The sequence below is a fragment of the Erigeron canadensis genome, chromosome 3 (assembly GCF_010389155.1).
Source record: "Erigeron canadensis isolate Cc75 chromosome 3, C_canadensis_v1, whole genome shotgun sequence".
NCBI lineage: Eukaryota > Viridiplantae > Streptophyta > Magnoliopsida > Asterales > Asteraceae > Erigeron > Erigeron canadensis.
In genome coordinates this window covers 46,894,676-46,904,801 of record NC_057763.1, presented here as the reverse complement: position 1 = coordinate 46,904,801, position 10,126 = coordinate 46,894,676, and the positions used below count along the sequence as shown (strand labels likewise).

The 10,126-nt window shown below is 36.8% G+C and overlaps 2 protein-coding genes across 2 annotated transcripts; both read left to right on the top strand.

The window, feature by feature from the left end:
• Window positions 1-605: 605 nt before the first annotated feature.
• On the top strand, window positions 606-3,089 carry LOC122592515 (protein HEAT-STRESS-ASSOCIATED 32). The gene is made up of 5 exons (XM_043764764.1): window positions 606-942; window positions 1,798-1,989; window positions 2,062-2,272; window positions 2,520-2,743; window positions 2,837-3,089. Exons 1-5 carry the CDS (start codon window positions 778-780, stop codon window positions 2,942-2,944), a joined length of 900 nt encoding a protein of 299 aa, XP_043620699.1. The 5' UTR covers window positions 606-777; the 3' UTR covers window positions 2,945-3,089.
• Window positions 3,090-3,969: 880 nt separating this feature from the next.
• On the top strand, window positions 3,970-8,953 carry LOC122592867. The gene is made up of 6 exons (XM_043765186.1): window positions 3,970-4,295; window positions 4,550-5,444; window positions 5,533-5,723; window positions 7,250-7,286; window positions 7,562-7,626; window positions 8,164-8,953. Exons 1-6 carry the CDS (start codon window positions 4,207-4,209, stop codon window positions 8,615-8,617), a joined length of 1,731 nt encoding a protein of 576 aa, XP_043621121.1. The 5' UTR covers window positions 3,970-4,206; the 3' UTR covers window positions 8,618-8,953.
• The last annotated feature ends 1,173 nt before the right edge of the window (window positions 8,954-10,126 follow it).

Genomic DNA, 10,126 nt, shown 5'->3' with positions numbered 1-10,126 from the left:
AAAAAACCAATAGTCATGAGTTATCATTCTCAATTATTACCTTATTTTTTTAAGGGTAAATTTTGCTGGAAACTTTGTGTCGCGATTAGACAGTGAGAGGTCTAGCATACGTTTTCTTAACCGTGTCCGCACTAGAGAGCTCCCGCCAAATAAAAATGTCTATTTCAAATACTCGATGGGGGAAAAACCCTTTACTAATCCACCAGAAGACACGACGATTAATAGAGGTAAACTATGCCCCCTTAGGCTTGAACCTGTGTATATACCCAAGTCAAGTCCTCATAAAGAGACTTAATTTTTATGTCCTTCTCAAAGCTTGAACACAAAACCTTTTACAAGAAAGGATGATCTTTCAACCATTGAGCTAAAGTTTAAGGGCAATTAACAAAACTAGCTTATGTATTTATATATTTATTATTTTATACATAAAAAAAAAAAAGTTTAGTGAAAGAAAAAACTAGTTAATTCGATTTAAGGATACCAATTGAATTTAACTAACGTGGCAAACTGACACGTAAGAAACACCAGAAACATCCATCTATCCATTGATAGTACGTACTAAATACGAAAAATGAAAATGAAAAAAATGGAAATTATGCGCTTCTTCTAACATTTTCTAGAACCCTTCCATTATCAAACATCTGCTTCTCAATTTCACCAATTTCTCTCCTCCAGTTCTCCGTCACATATTATTATCAAAATCAGTTCACAACATTAAGTTAATTAAGCTAGGCAGGTTGGTAGGTATCCATCGACAGAGGAGAGAGAATTGATATAATGGCGGTATACAATTATAATAATAATAATAATAATAATAATAGAAGAAGATGGAAGAGCTTTGTGGAAGACGAAGAAGATCGCCCTGAGAAACCACGCAGATTCGGTGTCACGGAGATCCGCGGCCCAAACCACACCTCTCTCTTCTCTCACAACTTGCTCCAGGTCTCTCTCTCTCTTTAAAGTTATATTCAATTGATGAAAGAATTAATAAGTTGTTTTTAATTTTTTTTTTTACTGAATAGCAATGATCATCTTATAATGCATTTTCTACCATTTAGGTAGAAACTGGAAGCCTCTCTATCTGCCTACATCTTAACCTCCCCAATACACCGTCGAGACACTGGGGCTCAAAACCCGTAGAAGGCGGCACTGAGCAGTTACTTACATCTTATAATGCATTTTAAATAGGGAGGATTAGTATCTTAGAATCATGAATTGTCATAGTGTGTATGAAACTTTATTCATGTGCATTGTATGTAATAAATTTTCAAATAGATTACACAGGGTATGATACGATATTCTTTTTACTGGGAAAATGTAACCATAAAAAGGGTATGGGGTTTTGCGTTATATAATGCGAGTATTATTATGCCTTGCTTTCTGGAACCGTGAATCTATAGAATTCGACAGATCTATACTACGTTTCTCAAGGCTAAAACTAATTACATTCGACATGTTAACACATTTATTGGCAGTTTAGTTATGCTAATTGCTGTTTGAAACCACATGTAAATACAGTACTACTGTAACATAAAAGCTATGTGATCAAGTTTGCCCACATTTTTGTCCTTTGATAAGTGTTAGTGATTATGTTTTGTCGTCCTACCAGAAGATTATAGTGTTGTTTCAATGATGTGTGGGATAGGAGGGATGATCTACCTCTCTTTTATGGTTTAATGATTTCAACGGGATGATTTGGTAGCATAGTTTGATGCATGAAATAAGTTAGAACTTTTGTGGGGAAAAACAATTGTTTTACTGTTTTTCTTACTTGTACTTGTATGTATGCTTGAACAGGATATGCTGGAGTCCATGGGACAGTTTGTTGATGGTTTAAAGTTTACAGGAGGATCCGAAAGTTTGATACCCAAGTCCTTTATTAGAGAAGCAACAAAATTGGCTCATGAACATGATATCTATGTTAGTACCGGTGACTGGGCTGAATATATGCTACAAAAAGGCTCATCTTCTTTTAAAGAATACATACAGGTAATCCTGGTCAGAGAATGTCAATCATATAAGTTGAAATCTGTCCTTCTAAGCTGTATGAATGTTTTACAGGAATGTAAGCAACTGGGATTTGACACAGTAGAGCTGAACGTGGGATCACTTGAACTTCCTGAAGAAACTCTGTTGAGATACATACGGATTATCAAGAGCGAAGGGCTTAAAGCCAATCCTCAATTTGCTGTGAAGTTCAACAAGGCAGACATTCCCCCAGCCCATGCAAGAGCATTTGGGGCTTATGTTGTTCCAGCTCCCCGGACAACTGGTATACGGTTATCCTTCTCTCCACTAGTCCACTGTTCATGCAGACTGCTTTTTTTTTTGTGTAAATGTAGAGCGGTGGAGAGACTATATTGTTTCATTGTTGTATTTACTTAGCGATCAAGATATTTTGAGGGAAGGGTTTCTATAACGCACCTTAAACTAAATCATCATGTTATTATAGTCTTGAGATTACGATTAACACAAGTTGCATAATGTGGGAAATGAAAATAACTGTTTCTAAAATGCAGAACGCGTGGAGGATGTCGATCTTTTAATCAGAAGGGCAGAGAGATGCTTGGAAGCTGGAGCGGATATGATACAAATTGATGCTGAAGATGTGTGCAGATATGCTGATTCTGTTCGATCGGACATCATAGCGAAGGTGATTGGGCGGCTTGGCCTCGAAAAGACCATGTTTGAAGCATCAAGTTCCAAAACCTCTGAATGGTTCATTAAGCAATATGGTCCCAATGTATTTTCTTGCCCTTCAAACCTGTAATCATTTCTTTGGTCCTTCCATTGTATGATTATCTGTTTATCCATTTTTTTTTTGTCTAATATACAGGTTAATCTTTTCATTGATCATTCTCAAGTGCTTGACCTGGAGTGTCTTCGAGGGCGTAACCTGGGGAAAAACCACAGATCAGTTCTGGATTCTTCATTTTTCTTCTAGCTCAAACTTTTCTGTAATATCGGTTGGTTTAGGCCCTGGACCCCTGGTTATCTGTACTGCTGAAGTGCTGCTGTAGTTTTGTGATTATGCCCGTTGTGTGTATCAAGTACAAATGGTTGTAATAATGAACATAGATTTGTCTTTATTCCTTTGTTTTCCCCGGGGTTATTCACATGTGTTGAGAATCTGAATGAGCTTTATAATCTTACAAAATCAAATAGTTATAAAATTCGAATGAAAATTCGATCAAATCAAAAATTACACCGTGCTGGTGTTTTGTGATTTTGTCACAGGGTTGTTCATATAGGTTTTAAGCTTTCCTAGTTATCAGTAAAATGCATCCAGGCCTATTCTTTTAGCTTTCCTAGTTATCAGTAAAATGAATCCACAACCACATGTCACCGTCATTACCATAGCCTAATTTTGCGGACATGAGTGTAAATATGGGATTGATCTACTTTTCAAAAAATAAAAAAAAAATATATGGGATTGATCTTATAATATTTCAAAATGAGATTCTTAATACTTACATAATATAGTACTTAACAAGACAAAAGGAATACTAATTGCATCCTTCAACATAATACCATGACAAGCATCACCTGGGTACCTAGCACAATGGTGCAGGGTGGGGTGACTCGTGATTGAGGTGTTTGATACAATGGAATGAAAAGAGAGAAAAGAGAATGAGAAGATTTGTATTCTGTTTATATTCATTATCTTGTTTGTATCTATTCTCTTTCCCAATATTTTCATTTTTTTTATTCACTCGTACCGAAGACTTTAAGGTGGACAATAGACGTAAGCGTGCAACTAAAACGTAGTTTTGGGGTCATGGATGCCCCATTGCAGAAATTTAAACCGTGCTTGCAAATCCTGTGATAATACAGGGACCATTTATGCAATATACTCTAATAGAAAAAAAATCGAAATAGTTGAATACCCGAGTTGCCTACCGACTCACTCAATGAGCATTATCCGATATCACCAGACTCGAACTCAAAAAACAACAAAGCTTTGCTTCTTTTTTAATTTAGCCGTGACCCCAACGCGAACGTCTCTTTCTGAATTGCCTTCCTTCCTTCCCCCCGATTGAGAGAGAGAGATAAATAATACGAGTAATAAAAAAAAAACAATTACAATACAAACTCAACACACAGTCTCTCCCTGGTTTAGGTTTCATTCTTTCTCAGATACACATATATACGCATACTTACACATCATCCAAAAATTAAAAAAGAAAAGAAAAAGTATTTGTTATTATGGCCAAGAAGAAAGCAACGATGACCCTGAAAGACTTCCACGGTGGTTCCATTCCTTCCGATCTTCCTCTTCCTTCCGCTCCCGGCGTGTTAGTACTCTCTCTCTTTTCTTTTCTTTTTTCTTCTTTTTAATACTGATTTATGATTTCAGTTAAAGCATGTATTAGATCTGATCTTTCTACTACTTATAATTTTATCTAGTTCATTAGAATCTCGAAACCCTAGGTCATTAAACTATTTATTTATTATTATTTGATTGTGGAACTAATATCTTCTGATGGATGAGATCTTTTGTTGGAGATGTTTATTATTGATTTTTTACATTTAATTGTCATAATGATAGGACTGTGAGGCCTATGAATCATACTGGATTTGATCGAAATATGTCATGGTCGAATTCCATGGGTCGGCAAGATCACAGACTGCGACCGGGCTCCGCCGGTTCCGTTAGAACTTTTGATGACAAGACTCCCTTTCTTTCGCACAATGTGCAGATCGGCCGTAACTTTGATGAAGATGAAAGGAAGCCTTTGGATGGCGGTTCTGGTCCACGTAGGACTGTAAGTGATGACAATATCCGTGGTGGTGGTGGTGTGCCGGTTCGGCATGAAGTGAAAGTTGATTATCCGTCGGCTGGGAATGTGCCTGCTCGACCGTCGACTACTCCTGTGTCGCAGTTCTCTAGTAGTGGCACCGGTGGTTCTTATGCTGCTAGGTTTGGTGAAGCGGCTAACGTTGGTAGTGGGAGGTCGTACACCAAAAGTAGTGAGAGGTTTGTTGAAAGTACGGTCAGTGGGACGTTTCCAAATGCGTGGGGACCTAGGAAACCGGCTGTTGGAGTTTCGGAGCCTGTTGCTGCTTCTTGGTCTGCTCCTGATGCTGCAACCAAGTTAGCTCATGCAAGTGCACTTGAGAAGGTGACTTCTGGTCGCTGGCTTTCGAACCAAAATAAGCAGGTGGATGTTGAGGTCATCAGACATCCGGAGCCTGAAGCCAAAGTGCTAGCAAAGGGAAATACACACACCACGTTTTCCCAAGGATCGGCGGATGTTACTAGTGGGAGGGAGTTTCATGATGCTTCTTTGGCTCGACATGCTGACAGGAGCCTGACCGTAAATGATGGGGTTCAAGGTCAGCCACCTTCTGTACCATCAGAGTTAACTGAGCGGCCTAAGTTGAAGTTACTTCCAAGATCTAAACCAGTTGAAATTTTGGAACCCCCGGTTGCTTATAAGCAGGTGATTTTAAGTAGATGAGATATGTGTTTTATACATTTGAATATATTATTGATGATTTACATGATGTTAATTGTCTTCTTTTTTGTAGAATATCCTACTGTCAGGGGAGCCAGTTATGGTGGAAATCAGAAATGAAACTTATGGAAATGCAAGTTCCGTGGTACATACTGCTGTAGCTGGACCAGAGGACGCTCATCAAGCAATTGAGCGACCGAGAGTGAATTTAAAGCCTCGGTCACAACCTCTTGAACAAGTGGAAAAGAGCACTGAAAGAGAAAGGTTTGTGGTGTACTGTTTCAAAGCTTTTTTAAATATTTATTTGATAAAATATCTTTCATGCATTATGTTGGGGAAGATTTATCTTTACCTTTTGTTACATCATTTTTAATATATTATAGGTGCTTTTTGGATTTGTCTTGATGGGCATCTTTAATTTAATGAAACATATAGCATAATGCTATTTTTCATTATTTCTTCTTATTCTGGTCTTTTTAATGTCTTTGGATTATTTTGAAAAACTAGAGTGAATCACATAAAGGGTTCCTCTACAATTTACTATTTAGTTCCTTGGCTTTTGCTTTCTGCACTAGCAGTTGGCAAAAGAAACATCTCATAACAAACTAGGTCTATCCTTTTAACTATTAGCTCGTCTATTAGGTTAAATTTTATAACCTTTTACAAACTTGTTAAAATAGACCTCCCATCTTGACAAATGTTCAAATTTATAATCAACATAAGCTGATTGTGAACTATAGAGTAAATTTTTATTTTTTTTGAACAGTGAACTATAGAGTAATAGAGATGACGAAACTAGTGAGGGAAAATATACGTTATAGAGGCACTATATATAAATCTCTTTTGAAAGAAAGTGAATCGAAATCTCTAAATCATGACTTCACCAGAATTGTGCGACTCTGGTGGATGTAATTGTCCCTGCCCATGCATAAAATTAAAGTAACAACCCAGAATTAGATAAAGTGGAACCTGAAACCTTATCTTGAAAAGTTCTGATTTTTACGGCATTGATGGCCTATTGAGATCATCAAATAAAAGTAATTATGCTTGCATATCATATAAATTGAACCAAATTTGATAGTTGAATACTTTATTCTCTTTGGAATTGTGTTGTGTGTGCATGGGGTTGATTTAGGGGACAGGGGCTGTATACAAACGGTGGAAGCAAGTTGTTTATACTCCGTATAACTTATGTTGACGTAGAAGTGTAGAATTATATATAGCGTAGATATATGCCAATGATTGAAAAAGGATTGCTGGAAAATAGTCCCTACGCAGATGCCTTCTCCAGGGAATCGTTGCTATTTACCTTGATTTTTTTCTTACAATGGATCTTTTCATCATTTCTAAACCTTAAGAATTCATAATCACCTTTTTTTTACATATAAAGGAATGCACAGTAGAGAGTTTAGTAGTGTAGTGTTAAGTGTGCTTAAATGCATGGAGCCTTGAACAAATGTTAGGAAATCCGTTAAATTTTGTTTGCATGATATGACCGTCGTGAGCAGATTTGATGTGAATTCTGGAGTAGTGTTTATTGCTAATCTAATGTCGTAATATTATTCTTTCATGCTATCCTAAGCAGTTCCGAAGTAGTTGCTATTAAATTGCTTTTTGAGTAATGAAATAGAAAATTCTCATTGCCCGAGACAAATGCCAAGCAAATTATTTTTCGATACTAATTAAGCAATTCATCATATCCATAGTTATATGTTTTCCTCCTTAAAGACTATCTATTTATTTTTTACTCCCTCTACTGGTTACATAACTAATGGCTATGTTCCCTACAGGAATGCGTTGTTTGGTGGTGCTCGCCCTCGAGAATTGGTAAGTACTCGACTTGTCATTTTGTACATGTTGATATATGAACTCAGTTATGTGCTAACTCCTAAGGGGAACCCCCTCCCTCCTCTCTCTCCTTCTCCTTTCCCCTCAAAAAAAAAAAGCGAATGACTATTTTGGATGTGATGATTTGCCAAGCTGTTTCATCAAGTCATGCATTGGCTAACTAACCTTTACGGATACCTTCACAGTTTTAAATTAAGATAAATGACCGAACTGTTCGACATATGTTTTGATTTTTCTGCTGGTCATGGTATCAGGTTCTGAAAGAACGGGGAGTTGAGGACGTTGCTGTTAATCATGACATGATCCAGTCTCCTAATAGGTACATAATTACCTACAACTGCTTTTTAGAAACCTGAAGTGACCACCACCCAAGTATTATTCTTTTAGTCTAGATTCTAGAAACTTGAAACAATTTTCTGACTTTTTTCTTATTAATTTTTTTTAGACTTCCATGTTATTGATCAAAAAAGTTGGTGATCGTTGATATTTGTGCTAGGATGGCAAGTCGGGTTTACTAGAATAGTATATTGAATAATTTATTTCTTACCAATAATTAGTGTCTCAAAGTATCTATGTAAATTGTATTCTCTCAATAGTATTTTATCTTCTTGGATAAAATGACTTGGAAGGCTTATGTTTTATGCAATGATGTTTTTAAATTTAATATAACCAGTTTTCTGTTTTTTCTCTAGCTATTTTTTTCCTTTTAATTTTTACCGGTTTGACTTGTAATAGACAAACACATTAAGTGTATCTTGCCAGTTTGCCACCTGTTATTTTGGGTACCAAAGTCTAGTAGGATTGCAGTAAATTAATTTTCTATTGACCGAACTTTATATTGTTTATATATTTTCAGGATGAAAAAGGACATCACCAGGACCGAGAATCTGCCCATTCACCATATCGTTACCCCGCGCCATAACGGGAAACCTGAGTCCCTTGACCATTACAGAACTGGAAAGACCATTGATAGACGGGATGCAGAAAAATCAGATGCTCAGAGGAGAAGCAACTGGAGAAATGAGAGTCGTAAGAGCAGCAGAGACCTTGAGCAGCAGCAGCCACTGGAGAGACCACCTTCACCGGAAACCTGGCGCAAACCTGTGGACCCTGCACCGCAGGCTGGACCCCGTTATGGAAAAGCAGCCTCCGCAGTTGAGCTAGCCCAAGCCTTTTCTAAATCTGTTTCTGATCCCAAGGTAGCCACCGATCGGTTCTCTAGCCAGAGAGGGCTTCCTGGGCAGAGCCAGATTCCATTTTCTAGGTTAACAAGCCAACCTGCTAGTAGACCTCATATCAATGGACACTGATTTTCATACAATATATCAATTTTTCAACGTACCGATGAAGCTCAGAACTCAGGACTCGGTTCCAACAAAGATTGCATGTCCACTGGCGGTTGTGTCCACTTAAATAGTTCCATACTCTCTCACATGTGAAATTATGTGTGGGAAGTTCAAGTTGCGTCTGCTTGACATGTGACACCCCCATGATCACTAGAAAAGTCGAGTGGGAGAAAACATTACCTTCTTGCTTAGTGCGTTATTTATCAGGAAGTTTGATTTTAACTTAAGAGCAAAAGCTTATTTGATGCACACATCATTTGTTTTAAGATGTTTATGCATTTGACAGTGTCTTGATATTCATCCATGATCTCCAATTCTTCTCTGCTGTCGTATTTAGTTTAAGTTGATGCTCTGTGATCAACAAAAAACTCTTTTTTGATTGACCCAGATCTTGTTTGATAATATCATATGGAAGTTTAAAACATTTCATCATTATAATTGTGTTAGTTTTTCTACGTCTTGCTTTATTTCATCTTTAAAACACCTGATGCCGTTCGTGATCATATTCTTTAACAGTTATAATATGTTTATGCTCTCTGTGTGAGGGTTGCATTTCACTCCGTGAATCCTGTATCACTGAGGTTCAGTGTCATTCCTACACTGGCATTGCTGTGATTGTTGGTTAGTTCTAATATCCGTACGATGTACGGTAGCTATATAGATCGTATAATAAAGAAATTCGAATATGCTTAATACATGATTTGTGAGTATAAAATAAATTGTGGTTAAAGTAAACCGACGATCGAAATTAAATTATAAAAACAATAATGCAAAAATATAATATATGTTTCGTTAAAGTTTTGATTTACCTTAATTTTTTAGAATCACATCAAAATCAGAACTTGTAAGCATCATGGATGATGACAAATAGTCTTGTGATTTCAGATCGTAAGCTCAAATTTTTGAAGTTTTCATGTTAATAACTTATTATAACTAACGAGGGAAAGTGCTCACGAGTCGCAGCGGTGAGATGGTGGGGTGATAAGTCATTGAAAGTGATAAGTAAGAGTGTGATAGCCAAATGCTTTATCCGTATGGGGTTCGCCTTTGCATTTTAAAATTCGTCGAAAGTATATTGAATGACATCTCTAATGAAGGAGCATGACCCATACAATTATTATAATTTATCAATATACGATTTTTGAGATAAAAGATTTTGAATGAATTAGAAGAATAAAATGATTTATGGAGAAGAGGAAAAAAAATGAGTGATTAAGATTTGAACAGAGAGAAAAATGATTGGTCCTCTTCCGATTCCTTCTTCTTGGAGTGCTATTATTGCTAACCTGATGTCTAGAGCGAAAAGAAAGTCACTGCATGTTATATTAGAAAAACTTGTCCTTGCTGCCTCTGTTTATTTCATTTGGTAGGAGCGCAATACTAGATTATTCACAAAGACTGCAAAGATCACCTAATGTTCTCTCTGAAACCATTATTTCTACAATCAAGCTTAAGCTGGTCACGTTAAGATAT

Bases quoted from the DNA above. Each gene is read 5' to 3' on its own strand.
- LOC122592515 (XM_043764764.1), top strand. From the start codon at position 778: ATGGCGGTATACAATTATAATAATAATAATAATAATAATAATAGAAGA. The intron at 2,273-2,519 runs GTATACGGTTAT...TCTAAAATGCAG, and splicing joins TCCAGCTCCCCGGACAACTG to AACGCGTGGAGGATGTCGAT. The intron at 2,744-2,836 runs GTATTTTCTTGC...TCTAATATACAG, and splicing joins TTAAGCAATATGGTCCCAAT to GTTAATCTTTTCATTGATCA.
- LOC122592867 (XM_043765186.1), top strand. From the start codon at position 4,207: ATGGCCAAGAAGAAAGCAACGATGACCCTGAAAGACTTCCACGGTGGT. The intron at 7,287-7,561 runs GTAAGTACTCGA...TCATGGTATCAG, and splicing joins GTGCTCGCCCTCGAGAATTG to GTTCTGAAAGAACGGGGAGT. The intron at 7,627-8,163 runs GTACATAATTAC...ATATATTTTCAG, and splicing joins ATGATCCAGTCTCCTAATAG to GATGAAAAAGGACATCACCA.